Source organism: Petromyzon marinus, chromosome 51 (assembly GCF_048934315.1).
Source record: "Petromyzon marinus isolate PM22_M1 ecotype Great Lakes invasive population chromosome 51, UKy_Petmar_22M1.pri1.0, whole genome shotgun sequence".
Taxonomy (NCBI): domain Eukaryota; kingdom Metazoa; phylum Chordata; class Hyperoartia; order Petromyzontiformes; family Petromyzontidae; genus Petromyzon; species Petromyzon marinus.
Window position 1 is genome coordinate 14445672 of NC_133717.1, and position 22516 is coordinate 14468187.

At 50.5% G+C, this 22516-nt stretch overlaps 1 protein-coding gene across 3 annotated transcripts in view; it reads left to right on the forward strand.

Moving 5' to 3' along the window:
• Nucleotides 1-22227, forward strand: part of LOC116953397 (transcription regulator protein BACH1-like) — a 45426-nt gene extending 23199 nt beyond the window's left edge. For all 3 annotated transcript variants that reach the window (XM_032973565.2, XM_032973567.2, XM_032973566.2), the window contains 4 exons: nucleotides 950-1193; nucleotides 2234-4546; nucleotides 8175-8381; nucleotides 8823-22227. In XM_032973565.2, the coding sequence (XP_032829456.2) occupies nucleotides 966-1193; nucleotides 2234-4546; nucleotides 8175-8381; nucleotides 8823-9248 (3174 nt within the window). In that variant the 5' untranslated portion in view covers nucleotides 950-965 and the 3' untranslated portion in view covers nucleotides 9249-22227. The remainder of the gene's footprint in view (nucleotides 1-949; nucleotides 1194-2233; nucleotides 4547-8174; nucleotides 8382-8822) is intronic.
• Nucleotides 22228-22516: the final 289 nt, after the last annotated feature.

Genomic DNA, 22516 nt, shown 5'->3' on the forward strand with positions numbered 1-22516 from the left:
TAATATATATATAAAACAATAAAAATTCTCACGACGTTTCGACCATAACACAAACGGTCATCATCAGGTGCTTTTGATGATGACCGTATGTCTTATGGTCGAAACGTCGTGAGAATTTTTATTGTTTTATATATATTTTATTATTTTATTGTTTCCCTTCAACGTGACTTTACCGAAAGAGCTAAGAAAATGAATTGCTGCAGTCACGAAAGCTTTAAATCAAAACCCTCCAGCATGTCTACAATGTTGAGCGTCAACAGCACGCATTCAGAAATCGCCTCGGCTGCCGCAAGGCGCTCGGCGCTAGACGCGACCCCTTCTCCCATTCCTCAGGACTTTGCAGTCGACTTTACTGGCTCCTGTTTCAACAGCGCACCCTGTACAAAGTCGCCGTCGTCTGTTACAAAGCACACGTGCGGGGTCCACCCGTCCTGGTCAGCCTGCGCTTGTTCCATCTAGCAACCTCGGATCCGCTTCAAATCCCATTCCTTCGAACCAGACGATTTAAGTTCAATTTGTATGCCTTACAAGTTCTATCAGTAAGACTTGCGCAACTCGCGGAGCCCTTAAGCCACCGTGGCCACGTCATCGTCCGGGGGCGAATGCCACCCTGCGATCGACATCACGTCACGTTTGGCGAGCCTGTTGTGTTAAAGCGCCCTGGCGAGGGGGGGGGGGGCACGGGGTGTACTTGAGCAAACAAGGGCGTGCCACAGTCGGCACGCGCTCCGCCTTTCTTCCACGCACCCGGCCTCCCTTGGTTTGCGCCTGCACGGCGCAGTCCCGCGGGTTCCGCTTCCGTATTTCGGCGGTAGAACGATCGCACCGAGTCAGGCGCCTGCCCTCCGCGTTTTGACGTCATCGCGCGTACGCACACCGTGCACCTGTTGCTCGTACACGGGCGCGCGTTCTCATCGACGTGCGTGCGCGTGTCCGTCCCGCCCCGCAGTCTCGCCACGGGAGAGATGAGCGATCCGGGCGGCTACGTGTTCGAGTCCGCGGAGCACGGCGCCGGCGTGCTGCGGCGGCTCGACGCGCAGCGGGAGCGCGAGCTGCTGTGCGACGTCACGGTGCGGGTGGGCGAGCGGCGGTTCCCGGCGCACCGCGCCGTGCTGGCCGCGTGCAGCGACTACTTCCTGTCGGCGCTCAGCTGCCAGCCCGAGCCGCGGCCCGCGCTGTCCCTGCCCGCCGAGGTCGGTCGCCTCCGCCTCCGCCGACGCACAGGGCCTAACGTCGTCACCCCCCCCCCCTCCCCTTCCCCGCACGGCCTGACCGGCCCGGTGACAAACGGCCGTCCTCTTAGTTCACCCTAATTTCTAAAGGCAAAACCACGTCCATTGCCTCCAAAATAAGACTTCCAAGCAACGTAAATAGAAAATAATTGGTTGTTACACGTGCACAAAGCTAGAATGTTCCGTATTTTCCCGCATATAACCCGTGGGTTATACCACATTTTACAAACAAAACAAGACCCTGCGGGGTATATGGAGGTGCGGGCTATCTGAAATTTGTTTTTCACAAAACGCTATTTTTGCGGGTTATATGCGTACGCGGGCTCTTTGCGGGAAAATACGGTAATCCTCAATTTTAATCGGTGAATCGTTTCATGTCCAGTAAAGGCTTTTTACCCAAGCTTAAAACACAACATCCCACAATTGCTTTAAACACAATATAACAGCTATCCCCTTATGTGCTAATCAAGTATTTACGAGCTAACAATTGCGCATAGTTTACGTGTTGAATAATGGGAAGTGTAATAAAGTGGGACCGACTCAATCCATCACCCACTCCACAGTCAATTTGTACTTTATTGACAATTCATTGGACTCGGCTCGCCATGGTAACTTGGAATTTCCATGGTTGCTCCGGCAGGGCTGCCGACAGCACTTATCGCCGTTTTATGCCTCCCTCTACAGGACAACCTCCGGTTACTTTGCATCGCCAAATGGGGCTCATTTCACTGATGCCAGAGGGATGATGGTGATTGAGGGCGACGTGGAGGATAGGGCCGAGATAACTTTGGCCAGGACTTTACAATTGGAAACCCTGCTGCTCTATCATCGTTACCATTCCGCGCAGTACGGGTTGATAATGTTCAATGGGGCACGGCATTGCAGGGACACGTGTGTACACACAAAGAGGTCCAGAACTGGGATGAATTTCATGGGGAAGTGCGCCCAATGGGCCGTGTGACGGGACGCGGGTCTGAAGGATTTGCCGTGCTCCCTCACAGGTCACGGCGGCTGGGTTCGACCCCCTGCTGCAGTTCGCCTACACGGGGAAGCTGTTCCTGAGCCGCGACAACTTCGCGGACGTGGCCCGCTGCGCGTCGCTCCTGCGCGTCCACGACCTCGAGGAGTCCTGCTTCGAGTTCCTCGCCTCCAAGCTCGCGGGCCCTCGCGATGGTCCCGCCACTCCCACCGGCGGCGCCCCGTCCACCTGCCCCCTCCCCCTCTCGGACCGCGTGCGCTACCAGCAGGCCGCGGCGCGGGGGTGGGACGGCCGAGGCGACGAGCGGGGGGACGGCGGCGCCGCGCGCTCGCCGGCGGCGCCCTACCGGCCCGCGTCGGCCTGCGGCCCGGTCCAGGTCCTGTGCGGCGTGGCCGGCGGCTGCGAGGAGGCCGCCCCGGGCGGGCCGACGCAGCGGTGCGTGCAGAGGCCCCGCAGCCCCAATAGCCCCGAGTCGCGCTGCGACCGTGAGGAGACGCTCGCGAAGGACGAGCGCCCGGATGCCAGACTAGCGTTCGTGACGCCACATTACCAGAACTCCCAGAGGTGCGGCCTGACCCCGCGGGCCGTGCAATGCCAGCGCCAGCCTCAACGTCCGGGCGACGTCGGTCAGGAGGATCTGGCCAGCGAATCGCCCCTAGGCAGCTTTGCTAATTCATCGCCGTACTCGCAAACGGACGCGGCCAAGGCCAGCATCATCACCTGCCCGCAGGCCTCCGCACGAAGGTTCTGCGGTTCTCGGGAGCCCCGGTTCTCCCCGCAGCGGAGTACGGGGACTCCCGAGTACGGAGGGGAGAATGCGCATGAGGGGGGAGTGGGTTCGACGGCGCCCGAGAAACCCTGCGGGCCGCCGCCCATGATGTGCCCGCTGCGGGACCCCGACGCCTCCGTCACAGTCATCGTCAGCTCCCCGAGAACCGGCATCAGGTTTCAGGCCGGCGTGTGCGAGTCCGCCAGAGACGCCCCGGGCACGGAATTTCCTCCCCCTGTGTGCCCCCGGTCGGAACGGCGCCCCGTGGACTTCTGCCCCGCGTCGAGATCCGTGAAGACGGAGCCGCAGCAGCAGGGCGAGCACGGCGCGCCGGGGGTTGGCTGCGACGTCGCGCGGGAGGACTCGACGTACCCGAGGCTCGTCGACCGCCACGTGGGCACCGCCGCGTGTGACGCCCCCGGCAGGGACGTGACGCGGATACGGTGCTCGAGGAACGACGCGGGCGACGCGCTCTCCCTCTCCAACCTGTGCCCCAAGTACCGCAGGTTCCAAGAGGCCTGCCGGCAGGAGCAGGGCTTCGGCGGCTCGGTTCGCCTCGAGGCGGCGTCCCCTGAGTGGTGGACGGGCTCGAAGGAACACTACGGCGACTCCGCTTCGGCACCTTCCAAGCAGGAGTCCAACGCATCTCAGGCAGCAACCAACGAGGATCGGCACGTGACGAACTTTGGCGTCAAGGAACAGGTTTCGCCGGAGGGGATGGACCTGGAACACACCGTGTCGCAAGAACCTTCAATACCTACTACCTCTCGATTACCACCTCAGATGGACCCCAGGAAAAACTTCCTGTGCGGCCAAGCAACCTACAGTTTGCAATCGTCTTGCCAGCCAGGTGCCCGGAGCCCTCAGTACCCACTTACCTCAGGCTACAGTCCCTCGGCTGTCGTGTGTCCGCTCAGGGGCCGCACCGTGGATATCACTTGGGAGGCCGTCGGGGATTTCTCTCTCCCTCCGGCACGCCGTCGCTCCTCGGACACTCCGGCCACGGAGACGGAATCCAGGCGGGGGAGCGCGGGCGAGGAAGCGGCTTGCTACGCGCACGCGAAGAGGCACGGCGGGGAAGACGACGACGAGGAGGAGGAAGAGGAGGACGAGGAGGACGAGGAGGAGGAGGAAGATGCGGCGGCGGTGCCTGCGGAGCGGGGCCTGTGCGGCGGAGAGAGCAGAGGGTCCAGCGCGGGGCCCTCGCCCATCAACCTCTCCCTGCCGAGCCACGAGGCGCCGGTGCCGCCGCCGACGCGCCGGCTGCCCCCGCTGTCCTCTGCCGTGCAGTTCGAGCTGTGCCCGGTGCTGCGGCGCTGGGAGTCGGGCCCCGTGTGGCACGGGGACGACGCCCCGGGGCCTCGCCTCTGTTCCCCCCCGCCGGCTCAGCAGTGCCCAGCCTCCGCCGCCGCCGCCGCCGCAGCCGCAGCCGCAGCCGCTTCCTGCGCGTCATGCACCAGATACCCAGCGCTGTCCGCCAGCCACTCCGGGGACGAGTCGGACTCGTTCTCGGACGACGAGAGTGAACTTTATACGTCGCAGGAGCAGGACATGTGCAAGAAGGAGGTGAGCCCGTGTCATTTGACTGTAAGCAGTCGGAGAACGGTACGACAACCGCCCTGGTCTACAAATCCCTTCTTGGTCTTGCCCCACCGAATCTTGCCCCGCTTGTATCTTTCTACGTCGCCTTCTCCCCCTCCGTTCTCTATCTTTGCCGTCTCACTCTGTTCCTTCTCCTTGCGCACAATCCACGCTTTCGCTCACTTTCTCTTCCTGTGCTCCTTCACTGGAACAAACTTCCCCCTCCACATCAAACAGTCACCTTCGCTCACTCGCTTCCGCTCCTCACTCGGAACTCACCGGTTGTTCCCTAGCTCACTCCACGCCCCCTTAATCTCTCCCCCCTCATAACCGCCCCCATTTTCTTCTTCGTATTCTTGTTTTATGGCTATCACTCATTTAACCCCCATTCATTGAATCCATGCATAATAATTTACTGTCATCAATTTCGCTTTCACCGAATTCAGACATCGCAGATTTCTCCCCCATTGCTTCCTCTCATCTATTTCATTCACCTCATCTCCACCATTACATTCATATGTTTCGTTAATTCTTCGTAAAGCGCCTCGGTTAAGGCGCTATTTCAATTCCTGGGACCTATCTTGCCAGTATCAAAGTATAAGAATAGGTTTTACCCTTTCTGGCAATAAAGCAAGAGGTGTTAAGATGTTCAAACACCAAATAGAAACTTTTTTGCAAGGAACCAAGCCTGCATTAACCACTCACAGTACTTGTGGTGAACATGCAAACAAAAACACGCTCTGGTGATATGTGCATTGCCTTTGAAACGTATTGGTCTACACCAGAGACAGCCTTCTTTAGTGCCGTGTCTCAGCCAGTGTCAGACCAGAGAACAACGCCGCCAAAATTCACAAAGCACTCTCAGGGCATTTATATCTCGGGGTGAACAGCTACAACATGGGACCTTGCAAAAGGTGTCTGTTTGGTGTTTGAACATCTTAACACCTCCTGTATTATTGCCAGAAGGGTAAAACCTATTCTTATTTACATTCCTTTAAGATGAGATAATATTCTTAAACAACATTTGTTTCTATTGTGCCCTCACTTTCGGTTGGTGGTGAGAGAGAGGTCGTCTCTTGTAGTCGGCCGTTGGGGCGTACAGCTGTAACCCAGAGCTTTGTAGAAGAGAGGTCGGTGTAGTGGATTGTATTGTAGGTCCTTTGGGGGTCACGAGGCTAGCAGAACACACGAGTTGGTGAAGCCATTTGCACAGACCCCTGCGTTGTCCTGTCCCACGCGTGAGCTACGAAAAACACTCGTCTACAAATGTATTGGCCAAATATCTAGATGTAGAGAACCCTGCTCAAAAAAGTATCGAGACACTCAGGCTTTCGTCGATTAACCCCACGGGTGTTTTCACAGCTGCTGGGCACAGGGCCCCTAAGGCCCGAGAAACACAGCGGGCCATCAACAAACAGCACTGTTGCAGGTGCAATAGATGAGAGCTGATTGTCCTACCTGGCTCATTTCAGAAAGGCCCCTCTGCACCTTGTCCATTGCACCGACCACCTTGCCATTAAATTTTTATTTAAAGCTTTCGTGACTGCAGTAATTCATATTCTTAGTTTTTTCGGTAAAGTCACGTTGAAGAGAAACAACAAAATAACAAAATATATATAAAACAATAAAAAATTCTCACGACGTTTCGACCATAACTCAAACGGTCATCATCAGGTGTGTTGGTTTGCATAAATTTATTTTTAAACGGCACATTTATTTATTTATAAAAAACGTTGGCGTCACGCGCAGCGATTGGCAGTTTGCCCAGGACTAGTCCATCTATTTTTTTTTTAAAAGAGGAGGGGGGAGACGAAATTTTTTTTTATATAATGTATGCTGTCTGAAAGCCACTGTAAGCGTGAACAATCAATCAAGAACTGAAATGATTTATCAAATCTTTCCAATGATTGCTAAGATAGAATCCATCTTCTCGGTTGAAATTGTCTCTGTGCTTGTATATGTGGATAGCCTCATGAACGAATCTCTCATGGAAGCCAGATGGCTTACAAAGAACCTCCCACCTTTCTCCAGTTATAGCTAACATTTTCATGGAGAAATTTGAGACTGACGCCATCCAGACTGCCACTCTGCGCCCAACCTTATGGAAGAGGTACGTGGATGACACTTTTGTCATCTGGCCACATGGCCGGCCTGCTCTAGACCAATTCTTCGACCACATCAATTCCATACACCCAGCCATCAGATTTACCATGGAAGTCGAAATAGATGGCAAGATACCTTTTTTGGATGTCCTAATTAAAAAGAGACCTGATGGTTCAATGAGCCACTCTGTCTACAGGAAAGCTACCCATACGGATGCTTATCTGAAACCGGATTCCCACCACCATCCATCACAGAAGAATTCTCTCATCAAGACTCTGTATCATAGAGCCCAATGCATATCCGACCAGGAACACATAAGCAGTGAACTCAAGCACGTACACCAAGCTCTTAGGGCTAATGGTTACTCCGACTATACAATCCGCAAAGCTATCACTCAAACCATGAAGAAGAACCCTCTTGAGGAGCCTTTCAAAACCATCACTTTACCCTACATTGCTGGGATCACAAAAAAGATCTCCAAAATCTTGAATAAACACAAGATCCAGGTCCGTTTCCACACATTACATAAAATCCGTGATCTGGTTCCGTCTGTAAAAGATGTGATTCCGGACATACAATACCCTGGTGTCTACAAACTAAGTTGCCTCTGTGGTAGTAGTTACATTGGAGAAACCAAACGCCATGTCTCGGACCGCATTCGTGAACATAAAGCAGACCTTAAACACGGTAGGACCAACACCTCGGCCGTAGCAGATCATTGTTCTAATTCAGTAGGCTCACATGCCATTGACTTTTCCAAGACGGAGGTTCTTTGTAAGCCATCTGGCTTCCATGAGAGATTCGTTCATGAGGCTATCCACATATACAAGCACAGAGACAATTTCAACCGAGAAGATGGATTCTATCTTAGCAATCATTGGAAAGATTTGATAAATCATTTCAGTTCTTGATTGATTGTTCACGCTTACAGTGGCTTTCAGACAGCATACATTATAAAAAAAAAATTCGTCTCCCCCCTCCTCTTTTCAAAAAAATAGATGGACTAGTCCTGGTCAAACTGCTAATCGCTGCGCGTGACGCCAACGTTTTTTATAAATAAATAAATGTGCCGTTTAAAAATAAATTTATGCAAACCAACACACCTGATGATGACCGTTTGAGTTATGGTCGAAACGTCGTGAGAATTTTTTTATTGTTTTATATATATTTTGTTATTTTGTTGTTTCTCTTCAACGTGACTTTACCGAAAAAACTAAGAATACACCTTGCCATTGTTTCCCCGCGTGGCCTCACGTTCGTGTGCTCGTGCGGCCACCAGAGGGGTCCGGGCACTTCAGCACGCACGATGCCACGCTCACTCCGCTCACCATCATATCATCATCCTCAGCAGCAGCAAGGCTCTCTTTATCATCATCATCATCATCAGCAGCAGCATGGTCTTAAAAAAGAGGCCTCACACTCGGTGAGGTTTTCATGGATACGTCAACGATATTCCTTGCGTTAAACCACCGGTTTACGGCCGCTTGCACCCACGAACGTTGTGCGGCAGATGAAGCTGCCCTTCCCCATGGAGAAGATCTCGCGGCTCCCGCGGAGCGAATTCCAGGAGCTGCTCAAGATGCACGCGCTCACCCCCGAGCAGCTCGACTTCATCCACGACATGCGCCGCCGCAGCAAGAACCGCCTGGCGGCGCAGCGCTGCCGCAAGCGCAAGCTGGACTGCATCCACAACCTGGAGACGGAGATCCACAAGCTGGTACCCCCGCACGCAGCCACGGCGCTCCGCATGCCGCGTCTCACCCTCCGGTTTTATCACCTGGGAGCCGGCTCGCAAACGTGGCGCAAGCGTTCGGCCGTGCTCATCGTCGTCATCATTGGCCGTCGTCAGTCCACTGCTTTTGAAGGCCTTCCCAATCCGCCGCCTCTCATGAAAGTGTTATTATCGCGGTATGCACGGTTAATATCCGTCCGTCCCTCCGTGTCAGCTCCGGGTTCGGAGGTCGGCGGTCAGTTGCACGCTGGCACTTTCGGAACAAATTTTTGCGCGCCGCTCATCGCGGCGTTCGCCGCGCTGTGTTCACTCGTCGTTGTCGCGCGCTTGCCTCCGGTTCACGTGCGCCGTCGGCCTCGGTGGCGCCTGCTCGCTAACCGTGCGCTCTCGCCCGCGCTGTGCTCGTGGCCACGGTGGCGATTGCAGTGCAAGGAGAAGGACCGCCTGCTGGTGGAACGCGAGCACCTCCGCGTGTGCATGGACGAGCTCTACCACAGCTTCACGGGGCTATGCCGGGAGCTGTGCCAGGGCGTGCAGAACAACCCGGCGCACATGCAGCTCTTGGGCCAGTACATGTCTCCCGGGGGGCGGCCCCCCGAGCCCCCCGCCGCCGCCCGCCACCTACAGCAGCCGTCCGCGCCTCCGGTCGCGCGGCGCGGTCTCGGCGGCGCGAGGCCGCGTCGTCCCACGGGCGCCGCCGCTATGGAGGAGGGCGAGGGCGGGGATGGCGGCGGCGGCGGCGGCGCTCACGAGGCCGAGGTGGGAGGGGCGGCGTCGGAAGCACCGGTTCGCGACGCCGATAACCGCGAGGACGGCGGAGGAGCTCTGGGGAGGAACGACGGTGCCGGGTAGCCCCGGGCAGGGCACGTTTGTGAATCGGTGCCGGTGGGGGGGGGAGGCGCTACGTCAGGCGTGAGGTGGCGATTCCCCCTCCCTCGAAACGAAAGCAACGCGGAAAAACAAAACCCCCGGCGGTTTGCTTTTTTTTTCCCGTGTGGAGCGGTGGCGGTGGTCCATTTTACCGGTGGGGGGAAAGAAAAATCGATGCTGAATGAGCACTACGTGTGGTCACGCGGTCGGTGCTACTTTTCTCACCAGCATATCTCAAGGGGGGCCATCCCAGCAGCCTCGCACACTTTCAAAGGGCTCTACCGTCAGGGAAGGCCTTGTCAATCCGCGAGCCTTCACAAAGTGATGTTTCGTCCAGGAGAAAGGATGCGTCGTTCGCCCGGCCTTTTTCTTCCTACGTGAAAACTGCCTGCAGTTCCATCGAAAGGCACGAGCAGTGATGTTGCTGTTAAGATTATTAACAGTTACCGGGTCCACAGAGCGTTTCTTGCCAGTTGTACTCATATATTGGGACTAATTTTCCTGTAATGTATCAACATCTGTTTCAGTAATGAGCCATTTTTTTCTTTTCCATGGGCCAGGCCTACGTGGACTGCTGGGAGTGCGGGGGGGGAGCATTGTAAATCCCGACCTCACCTGGTGATTTTTACGGGCGACTCGTGACAATAGCGGTGAGATTCAGGCACCTTCGGGTTGCGCTTGCAACCCTCAAGTGTCTATGGCGAGTCTGCAGAATCGACGGTTTGAAAAACCTAACGGTACGTCACTAAATTCCTGTGACGTCACCTTCTGCAAGAGATCCGTCGCTGGTCGCAGGCGTTCGTGGTTCTAGCCCAGCGGCCGCCCCTATTGTACTGCGGGTGGATTAACCACGAATACGTGCCGTCTGCTTCACGGTGGACGTTAAAGATCCACCCCCTCCCCGTGACGTTCATTTAAAATACGAGGCAACGTGTCCCGTCGTCACTATGCAGGTAGAAACATTACTCGCACGTTACTTAACTGGGAGCAACCACCCACCAACATCATCCCAGACTTATGCCCTTTTGCAGGCCGGCACTGCATTACACCATTTTGCCGCCGAGTAGGGTAGAGCTGCCACCGGGGGACGGGGGGGGGGTCTCCGTGGCAAGCCCCTGGCAGCAGGGCATTGAAATGAGATGCGACGTGATGCAAGGTGCTTTTGGGTTTTCCGAGGCGTCGACGTGCACTACAAAATGCAAAATCCGTATCCTTTAAAAGCCATCACCAGTTGGCCACCAAGCGGTTTGAAGAGCGGGCGTGGAGGGAGGAGGGGGATGTGTGGACGACGGAGGAGACGATGGTCTTGGGCAGGTCGCCCGCGCCAGGGAGACTTCGCCTGACTCTTTGGGTGGGAATGGCCACTGTGACAGGGCCGGAGAGGGAGACACTACGTTTGCCACGTCCGTTGGGCCGCCTGAACCCCGCCCCCCCCTTTTTTTTACTGCGAAATAACTATCGCGACGATCGCCCGGTGGTATTGTCGGGCTTCGAGGGATATTAAGGTCCTTGTCAACGGCGGCGCAACAACCTCGACAATTTGTTGCCGATTCCCGTTGAAAGAAAATATTTTTTAATATATTTGTTTGCTTACGAAGCGAGTTGTGTACAACACACAAATGCCATTTTAAATTTGCTTTCCCGAAAGCAAACTCCCTCGAAAAACTAAAAAGATCAAACATTTTGATGCGAAAAAGGGGATGGAAAAGAAGAACGTGTGTATGTGCCTGTAAAACATTTTACGAGTTCAGGTTTCTTTTTTACATTGTTGTCATGTCGCTTTTTTTTTAAGAATGTAACTTTTTGCAAGCCCTGTGCGCATAGCACGTGCACCCACACACACAGTCATTGTAGAGGCGATTTACCATTTCAGGGTTCTTGCGTTTTTATTCACAACGCGGGTGGAGCGGTGGGGCGGGGGGCTGTGATTGCGTCTGGCGGGGAGGGTGTCGTCGGGGTGTCCGTGGTCTCGCAGCGCGTGCACGCGTCCACTCGGAGCCTGGCTTGCGTGCGTCGCCAGCGCCGGCTGCGGAGGGAGGCGCGCGTCATGCCAGACATCACCCCCCCTTCCCACAGTGCCGAACTCGGGTTGCCGACGGGATATTTAAGCACGACGAAAATGGGATTTTGTGTCTGCCGCACACCCTGCAATCCCAGCGTCTTGGGAGCCCAGGGTTGGCGGATCACGTGTCGATGGAGTCATTATGTGTGTGACGCCCCCGTCTGCTTGGCAACGGAAGGCGGCGGCTGGCTGCTCGTAGGAAGCGGTGAAGCCGTCTCTGGAGGGTTTTATCCTCTTTCCTATATTCTCCTGGCACTCCGGCTTTTCATAAAAATGCGAAAATAAATCAAACATAGTTGGCCGAATGTCCACAACTATAGATCGGGTTTTTTTCTGAAAGGCTTGCCAGCAGCTGTGTTTGTAAAAAAAGCACTTGGCTCTGCCAAACTCACCTCACCTCAACAATTAGCTCCTCCAGACATAATACTTAATATTCCTGTCATTTCCATAGCAATTTATAAAGGAGTAATTGATCAATGGCTGTGTCGCTGTATATAAATAAAATACTAAGCATTACTAACTTTATAGTTTTTTCACAAAAAACAATTGTTTTTTATTTACATTTCACAAAAATACAACTTATTAAATCCAAGCAACTGGAAGTCTTGCCAAAACTGCCTCGTATGTAAAGATTGTCTCTCATTTTGAAGGCGTCAATACACCTTTTTTAAACCTTTTGGGAAGATTTAAATTAAATTCAAATACCCTCGCGATTGTGTCGCAACAAGACGTTAAATAGTTTGTTCACTTGATCACCACGGGTCCCTCAATCGGTTTATTCTCCGCGATGACGTTTGCTCCGAGCTTGGCTTACGCGCGAGGCGTCCGAAAGGAGTTGTTCTCGCGCTTTCGCGGCGCTGGCCCAACGCCGAGCGACACGGCGTTGGCCGTCCGTCGGACTGGAGACCCGACACAGACTGGTGTGGCATGTTTTTTGCGCGCCCCAGTCGTGAACGCAAAAGTAACGGAACTCATTTGTGACTTCACTGTTGCTTGATAAACCACGCCAGCAAAGCTGGGTGAGAAGTGCCCTTTTTGCAGACTCCGCTTGACAATGTCTGTGGAGCCCCCTTTCTATGGCTACGTAGTCCCCTCAGTCTTTTGTACTCATTTCTTGTTTTACTTGTGGCTCGTAAGAACCGTTTGATAAAGAGCCCGTGGAGCAGACCCTCAGCGCGGCAGTTTCTCCCGTTGGCTGTTGTTCTGCTGGAAATTGGCAGTCAATTTCCTCTTCAGCAACATGAATCGCCCCACAACCCCCCGCGTTAGCGGGGCCAGGTATCCAACGGTCTATTCAAAATGCTAAAAATTCTGTCAGAGAGGCTTGTCACGTTTCAAGTGCACCCTTTTTTCTGGTGATGTAAACGTTCCTTGGGATGTCATCAACAGCGAGCCTTCAGTTCTCGGGCAGTAATGCTCTCAGGTTATCAATTTCGTTACCAAATGTTAATGGTCACACGGTTTTTTTGTGGTTTCCATTGTTGCGGATTCTCTTTTTTTTTACAGTGTAACAGACTCGTAAGTCTTAAACATTCGCAATTACTCCACTCGGGCAGGCTTTTATCACAAAACCCGCGTCGCCCTTGTCACTGCAAACAATTACAATCGAAGCAGACAAACTATCGTTTTTTGCTTCCTCTCAACAATATGTGACTGCGTGTTTTTCCCGTCTTATCTCCCGCCGGCCACCTGCCTAAGAAAAAAGGAAAGGATAACAACAAAAACAACAACAACAAGGGGCTCGAATCAAATTCGTTGGGAGCCGCGTGCCCGAGGCGCCGCAGTCAAACTGCTCTGCCGCTTCGCTCGTGCTGCCCCCCCCCTCTCCTCTCGCCACTTTCCGACCTGCGCGTCGCGGTCATTCCCATTCGGCGGTTTGACACTTTTGAGAAGGCCAAAAAAACCGATCCTCCGCCCGCGGCCCGCCCGCCACTTCGTGCCGCAGCCCCCCCCCCCCCCCCAACACTGCTCGACAGCGGTAAAATTGTGCAAGGAAGTTGACGATTCTGGCAACGGACCCCCATCCGTCGTGCGCTGGAGAAGCGACCGTTTCAAGACGCATCCTCCTGTGTATCAGTGCGGTGTTGAGGACTCATGGCGACGGGCGTTGGTGTTTGCACAGAGGAGGAATCGTTGGCCGAATATATATTTATATATTTTGGTGGATGCACGCTTCTGGAAGGAATGTGTTCTGCAGTGCTGCCTAAATGACATAAAGGATCATTGGCACGTTGAGTGCAAAATAAGGATAGAGAAGAGGATGAGACGTTGTGGTAGCGGTGACGTTGCCTCCCATGTGGTTACTTGGATGTCAAGTGGAGGGTTCACACAGGGAATGGAATCCTGAATCGCCGGTCCTCGCGAGAGTTTGACGTTGTGAGATGCCCACCTGGGAACATGAGGTGCTTCATGAAGGCGGTAGTACAGCAAGCAGGTTCGCTTTGCAGTCATTCTCCAGAACTCAAGAGATTTGTCCAGGCCGTTTGGTTTCCTAATTATTTTTTCGATTGAAAGGTCGTAAGACTCGGGTCTTGCCGGGTGAAGATGTTAATCCTTCGTAAACATTGTAGAGGATTTGCTCAAGTACTCGTTGGGGGCCTGTGAGTGTCACCTGCACTCGCCCCCCCCCCCTCCCGCATCGTCAGAAATCTGTACACCCACCAACAGCACCAATAGCAGGGTGCACCACAGGCAGCTCGGGTTATCCACAATACCCCTTTTTAAGAGTTCTTTAATTTCACTTTTCAAGTTAGCTTGTAGCCGCAGTGTGAGTAGTGCGTGTTTTATTTCCTATATTGTCACAACATGGCAGCTGGGCTGGCTATATAGCCCCTTTCCACCGCACGGCGACCCGGGTTCGATTCCCGCTCACGGCCAACACCGGTGACGATTATTTGAACCGGTCCTGGGCCTCCCCTAGGTCGACTCGGCCTCAAATGAGTACCTGGTGCGATGTGTAAGCATCACCACTGGGGAGACAAAGGCGGTCGGGCGTGGTGCTGGCCACCCACGCCCTCGTGTAACGTTCCGGCCTTCATAGGTGCTCGCTAACAGCACTTACCCCTCCAGTCTGTTAAGGCTATACGGGGGATCTTTGTCTTTTTGTAGCAGGTAGTTTCCGTTGCTGTACTGCGTGATACGGATAGCCACATTTCCTGGTCCTTATTTTAGGGTGAACAAAAAATGTCTGGATTGCAAGTGAAACCCAAATCTGGAAAAAAACACCACTCACGCCAGCACTTGTGGGTTCACTCGCAGCCTTGATGGAGCCCCCATCTGAGCACTGCTTGATGGTCCACGCGAGTGGTTTGGAACCCCCCCCCCCCCCAGTGGCTCTCCTCCCATCGTCGCTGCAGCACTGCGGGAGTTATGAGCACGACGTTGCGCACGCAGGGCCAGGCGGCAGCAGCAGCAACAAACCTGACACTGCCATCTCGTGGACACATTCTCTGTCAAAACGCGCATCGCTGTTTGACAGCTGTACATTTTAAATGGGCAAAGGCAACATTTGCTTTGATACAAAACATTTGCATTGTCAAATGTCTTCGCGTTTGCAAGTTGAGTCCAAAAAATAATGATGATCAAAGGTCTCTCTAAATATTAAATATCCAAGTACGGTTGATGTTCATCTATTCACTGGTAAACTATCTTAATGGGGCATTGTCTTATCAAGCAGTGTTAACAGGTCTGCCAGTCAACATGACAAAAAACTTTACTTCATTTGTAAGCTCTGCCCCTTGCACTTAGGCATTGCAGGCTGCACGGCCGCACAGGGCCTGCACACATTCGGCACTCGCGAAGCAAGGGTGAAGTTATTTATGAACTCCTATCCGTGGTTGGGTCTACCGAAATCCCAAGGGGTTTCCACAACACCAACTTTGTTTCTCCGCCAACCCGCGAACTTTCTCCACGTTTACTCTTGAGGTGTTTTTGTGGACCCCCCCCCCCCGCCACGTTGCAACATTAACATTCTGCGAGTAAGTAGGCGAGCAGTGAAGCGGGTTTAGATTTGGTGCCGGAACGTGTTTGGAGAAGCGCAGGATTCTGTCAGTGCCCCCCCCCTCCCCCCCGGGTTCTGTTCGCCAACCACATTGGTGGGTCTTTTTTAATTTGAGTCCTTTTTAATTTGAGTCGAGGCTGAAGTGGGGGGGACGGCACTGCCTTCCCAAACGCCACTCGCACCTCGGCACCGTCACGAATCGCCGTGCGGCATGCAAAGTGTGGGGATCGTCGCTTTCCTGGATGCGGACCCTTCGATGTGTACCTCGTCCTTTTGTTTAAACAACAATGTGTACTCCGTGCTTACGACTGGGTTTGTTTCCGGCAGCCCACGATATTCCAGTTTGAAAACCGCTCATTTCACTCGCCAGGAGGTGTGGAGGCTTCCACGAGTGACTGCAGGGCTGCGTGGTCTGCACGTATTATTCATCCCAGTGTTCCAGACGCCCCCCCCCCCCCGAGAGTTGAGCATCGACTCGTATTGGAGAGCGGAACGTACGTTTAGCTCGTATGAGTTTCTGTGTCGGTGGCGTTTTACGCACAGTTTCTTGTTTCAGTGTTATGATGGCATGCAGCTTTTCCACGAATTTTTAAGAAATTAAACAAAAAAAACCAAAGGCACTAACTACAAAGTAACACTAAGGTATTGAAAAGCAAAAACTATATATTGCACATGTAAATATCACTTGCGATTGAATGCATTGAAGAAGTGCATTTAAGCATCCTTGTCCCCGACTCGTCTTGATGCTCCTGTGTGCGGTGTTGATTTCACTGTCCCTCCGAAGCAAAGTATAACAGCTTCATTATCGTAATTGTATTCAAATTCCGAACTAATTTCTGCCCCCTAATGTTTACAAGTTAGCACCTTAAATGGAAGAGCCGCTATGCTTCATTGCTATTATAAAGGTCACATCATAATTGGTAACTTATCATCCTGTGAAACAAGGAAATGTAATTATGGCACTGAGCAAATGTAACATTACATTTATTAATATATGTAATAATTTTTTTAATGTGTTTCTAAACACAAATAATTTGTTATGTTATCCTTTTGAAATGTATATGCTTCAAGCCTTTACAAGGCATCCCTTACCATGGACGATAACACGTGCTCTGACTGTGTGTGTGTGTGCTCTTGCTGCTTTGAGGCGCCTATCTCTTCTCGAACTGACGTTTCCTTTCTTGTGCCGCGTTTGTACCGTTGCCCCATAAGCATCACGGTGACTGTGAGATGTTAACCACTTCCCCTGGTATACAGGTGGTCGTGGGTTCGATCCTGACACTGACGCCTGCTGCTGTGTATTTGGAGTTTTCTTCTCTCCCCGTGAGTGCGTGGTTTTTTTTCGAGTCCTCCGGTTTTTCCCTCAACATTTATAAACATGCGTTTCCAGAATTTGGCCGCTATACATTTCCACATGATGATAAGCCACTTCGTTGAGGAGCTGTCGTTTGTAATCAGTTCGCTTCTGAAAAAGATCTCCAGTATATGTAGCTGAGTGCGTCTTAAGCTGGTCAAAGAAAAAATAGTTTTAGTTTAGCTGTGGCCAGAAGCCTTTCTGTGAAAACTCGTCCAATCAGAGGTCGCCTGATTGCGTAAAAATAACTTTCCCCCTCCTCCACTTATTTCCTACTTCTTAGAAACGAAGTCTGGCCCACACTGTTACCTGGCGGTGTGACGACGTTATAATACTCGACTCACTGTTCACACCCAGTGGAGTCGAGTGGGACTTGGGGCTGCCTCGTGCTCGCTTTGCCACACGTAGAGATTCCTGACAAACCACTAGGCGAGCGCGTTCAGAACCGACACCGCTGTCGGATCAGGCCCGCTGTATTATAAACATATCAAGCGGCCTTTCAACATAGCCTCTTGAGTGTTTGAACACCCGCTAATGGCTGCTGTTATTCTTGGTCGAGGACAAAGGCATTGCTTTGGGCAAGCCACTACAAGCGATGTCTATGATCGACCGATCCCACACCTTTGGTAGGTTCGTCATGTCGCCTCGTTCAGATTCTCGGAACATGAAATGCGTTCTTTCCGTGGGGGGACGAGTCGCAGCCCTTATAAGTCGCCAACAGAGCAGGGAAGATCTTCCCGGTAGTCGCCAGCCCCCACTCCGTCTTCCATTGTAAATATTCCTTTCACCGAACACTTGCGGTGCCTGTTAGGACAGAATATAAACTGTAGAGTCCCACGAGAGAAAGCAAGTGTTTGTAAAGTCTGTGACATCTCGAACGTAATAATAACTGCTTTAAATCTGTGGGTTTTTTCGATGATTGTGTCAAATTCTCGGAAATTCTTGTACAAAACACGGCTTGGGTCATTCGTGATGCATCTCAGAGCTGGCGGCCTGCGCTCGTTAATGCGTCCGCGTTACCACGACATCAGCATCTGAATATTTATACTGGAGGAATCCGATGAGCTATAAAGCTCTTTTTCATAGATGTCCAGTCTGGGCGAGTAAGAGCACAGCACAACAACACGTGATAGCAGTGCAAAGTACATGAAAGGTCAACAAATCACACAAACAAATACAACACTAAACCATCCTCATCTTCCCAAACAAAGCCCACTGAGGTATTCACTTTTTTTAAAATGCGACCTGGCCACAAATGGTAGCTCAGCAAAGTGTCTTGTCATTTGGACATTTGCCGCAGCAGAATTATCTGAAAGGCATGTTTCTAAATGTGCAGGGAAAACCTGGAGGACCCAGAGAGAAAAAAAACCACGTCAGGGTCGGGATCGAACCCACGACCTCCTGTAGACCAGGCGAGGTAGTTAACATCTCGCCACCGTGATGATGATGAGAGACTCCACATAGACCTCCTGTATACCAGGCGAGGTAGTTAACATCTCATAGCCACCGTGATGATGATGAGAGACTCCACGTAGACCTCTTGTAGACCAGGCGAGGTAGTTAACATCTCCTAGACACCGTGATGATGATGAGAGAGACACGCAAACTCCAAATATACAGCAGGCGTCAGGGTCGGGATCGAACCCACGACCTCCTGTATACCAGGCGAGGTAGTTAACATCTCCTAGCCAACGTGACGGCGGCCCTTAAATACATGAAGTATTCAAGTTCAAATTGCATCATCAATTCCCAAGCGTCCGCGTTACCCCGACAGCGTTAAAGAGCCAACACACAAGACACGCCGTCCCCCCGTGTTGCCGCTTTACTGCAGACCACAACACACGAAGCGCGCACGTGCGTTCCCAAGAGATGCTGTCAATGCAGGATCCTTTGCCGCTTTTTAAATTGCAACACAGACCATCGTGAATATCCTGCCTTTTAATAACGTCCTTCGCAGGGGTGGGGTACTTAATTCAACGACAACGTGTTACATTATTTTTGCGTCGTAACAACACGTTTGTACATTAAGGTTGTGGAATGAGGGGTTTTTCCTCCTCCCAACAAAGGCCATCAGAATAGAAGTATCACATTGCATGTGTATACACAGGAGGCAGTCCATTGTCATCCGGTAGTGAGATGCTAGACATTTTCGCCAACCTATCGGGCACAATTTGAAGCCCGTCTTAGCAAGCTCTGCTGGTTAGTGTGGCGAGTAGTCTGAGGATACGAATTCACCCCCGTACTGAGCAAATGAATTCTCACAATTTGGGCACACATGCATTCCCAACTCCCCCCCCCCCCCCCTCACATGTGACTGTCTTGTTTGTAGAGTTAAATCTGTACGATTTGTCGTTCTTACCCACTCCACTCACCTCATAATTTGCATAAAATGTGCAGAAATGATGGTCGATCGATTGTGAAATGCACGATTTGATCGTGAGTGTAAGAATTAGTTTTACCAGTTCAATCGATGGCATCCTTGTATGCCTGGAACCGTATGTGTCACTGAAAATGTGGGCGAGTTTTACAAAAAGATGTTGGGTCCTATTTACTAAACATTTTGACTGCCTCATGTGTATATTTGTCCACATAATGTCGTGTGACATTGAATTAACATAAAGTCAACGAAACATAGTTTGTCTTGTGACTATCTACACACTTTTAACATTTCATCCTCAACATTTTCATTGGTCACTTTTTAGACATATCGTGATGGATGAATGGTCATGATACAGCTCGGCTGCTAAAGCAGCAGGTTTTCCACTTGTGCAGTCCTGGACAAGGTTATCTCGGCCATGTCCTCCACATCGCCCTCATTCATTTCTTGGGCATCAGTAAAATGAGCTGGGTGATGGGAAGTCAACGGAGGTTGTCCGTGAGAGAGAGGCAGCCCTGCCGGAGCAGTGATGGAAATTGCCAAGTCAACACAGCGAGGCCAGTCTATTGAATTGTCATAAGGAAATGCCAATTGACTTTGGAGAGGTGAGGAGTTGAGTCGGTCCCACGTTATTTCTCGATGGGTGGAAACGCAGTCTAAATGCATCTTATACATAACGTTTAACTTACACTATATGCAGTATACACATTCTCAGGGGCAATCGAAAAGCCATGAGAACAGGCTATTAAAAGTATTCACAGGAGGCTAAAACTGTACACATTTGTTCAACTATTCGGTACTGACGTGTGATGCTTCAAAAGAAGCCAAACTCTGTTAGTGGAAAACTCTTTCGTACGTCCTCAACAAGGCATTGAGCGGCCTTCATGCATATCGCATCCACTAAAAACAATCATAGTCAAAGAATAAAGTGGATGCGAGGCTGAGAACAACTGTTACATTGTGACAAGATCAGGGGGAGTCTGCTACCTGGTGCTGTGTGTGTGATCTGTACACCAGGAGCCTCGTGCTCGATTTCCATCCACTGCTCAACCACCCCATGCTTGAAACTGTGATTGTTTAAATTGTGTGTTTGAATTAACAAATCGTGACGATTCACAAAAAAGACCAATCATTCGTGTGCACCATGTGGTTTGAACGATTCCACTGGAATTGGACCCATTCCTGACTTTCGGAATTGATCCAATTCCTGACTTTTGATGCCATGGGCACGGCTTATAAGGTCCTGCCAATGTCTCCAGCCTCGCTTTGCTTACGACTGGGCATGGGAAACAATGCCTCACTTTCTCCAGGTATAGCCGTGGGTTGTGTCCAAAGTTGCGATAGTAACTTCTGTCTTGTACACGTCACTTTTTTTTGCCAAACCGAACTGTAAAACATCTCTTTATCAAAAAAATATTGCATCAAAAGCATTTTGTGTAAATGTATGTTTTATGCCTTTATCAACACGACACATATACTTCTCTGACAGACTATGGAAATACGGCTATTGATTATGTATCCAGGCTTTTGCCTGGGGTCATCTGTAGCATTTCCCATCTCAGGAACCTTTCATCGGGTCGTAAAACATATACGGTTTTATTTGCCGAGAACATTTGTGCAAGCATTGGCATTTTTAAAGTTTCTTTTGTTTATTTGCATCCATAACATTCGACAATGTCAAGAATGAACAAAAGCAATTCCTGAACGAGAAGGGGGTGAAAAAAGCACTTGGAAAATTATTTAACATTCATATTTTTACTTCACTCGGTTATTTAAATTTTGATTTAAAGCTTTCGTGACTGCAGGGATTCATATTCTTGGTTCTTTCGGTAAAGTCACGTAGAAGGGAAACAATAAAATAATAAAAAATATATATTTTTTTATTTTATTGTTTCCCTTCTACGTTACTTTACCGAAAGAACCAAGAATATACTCGGTTATTTGTTACGAGACTTCTAGATTTTGCATAAATGTCGTTCTCTCTTTATCGCACTTCAAATGACAGGCTGGTGAATATTAAGCATGCATGCCATTTCCTTTTCCGTAAACGATGCCATGTTAAACGTTTAACCTTTTACAAGCTGTTTAAAATGTAACCTTTAAAAAAATGAGTTTCATTGTAAAAAGATTGAATTTCCATTTTCTTACAGATAGCCTAGTACTTTTTGCATAACCGACTCAAACATAACGCATTAACCCCTTAATCTGCCGCTTGTACTTTGTAAAGGGAATCCCTTGTGGTATGTCCCTGTTAGTCATGAGTCTGCTGTACACCGCTGGGTTAACAGGAACACAACGTGTGACTCCTTCCGCGATCAGTCGGGTTGTTGCAGGTTGCATTGCAATGTGGGACTGTAGCCGATTGTAAAATAAATGCCGCCAACTCGGCTGACCATATACTCGCGGAAAGGCACACCATTGCCTTTGATATGTTCCGGTCATTTTCATAATATTTTTAACAAAAATTGTGCTGCATTTGACATTTGTTCTAAGGAGCACCTACATTTCAGATGTTAAATTGTATTAAATATGAATTTCATTTTTCATGGAGTAATATTTTATTTAAATTTACATTTTTATATATGAACGTGAAATTATGTGAAAGCATTTTCACTATCTGTGGAATGTAAAACACAATTTAAATGTATGCCGTATGTTTAAACTGTGTGTGCCATGTTCTTTTTTTCAAGAATATTTATCAACACCCCTGCAAAACTTACGGGATGGATAATGGGTTGGATAAACCTTGGACACGTTTAACACCGAGGTTTCCAATTCAGTTGGAGTTGACTGAGAAACTTTCTTGGAACGTTATACAGTTGGGATACAATTACGTGTGCAGACACATTAACCCAGCCATGATGCGGAGAGGCTTTTGGCTAGGAGTTCCAATTTATCGCTGTAGAATAAGGAGGCTATTTTTTTATATCAGCAGTTAACAATGTAGATATTCACTGCTTGTTTGTGCAAACATCTACCCTGATGCACGTGTTTATGCATAGGGCCAAAGCAATTTCCTTCCCTAGCGATTTTATGTATCGCGTCGATAAGGGGTACCGATTTGATTATTGAATCAATTGGAGTGAAATATTTGATGTTCTTTTTATATTACATGATCCTGTTAATCATGACAATGAAAAATACACAATAAACTCATTCCCCCCTGAATTTGGTTGCAAGAAAATAATTGTATGAACCAGTGGATGCTGTCAATGTACTTTGGCCGACAGTATTCTGGATTGACAGGTGAGTTAAATGTTCGTTATGGTGTTGGCTTTTATATTTAATATCTAAACAATAATTGCAAGGGAATATCTCACCAAGAAAATGCCTTTCCAACTGTAGAAATGTCATCTCTGGAAATTTCCATAGCCAACCCTGAAAGCATTCATTCCCAGCAGTGCACGTGCCAGTTCTAGAGTAGACTGTTTAGGAGGTCTTCATGATGCACATGCTA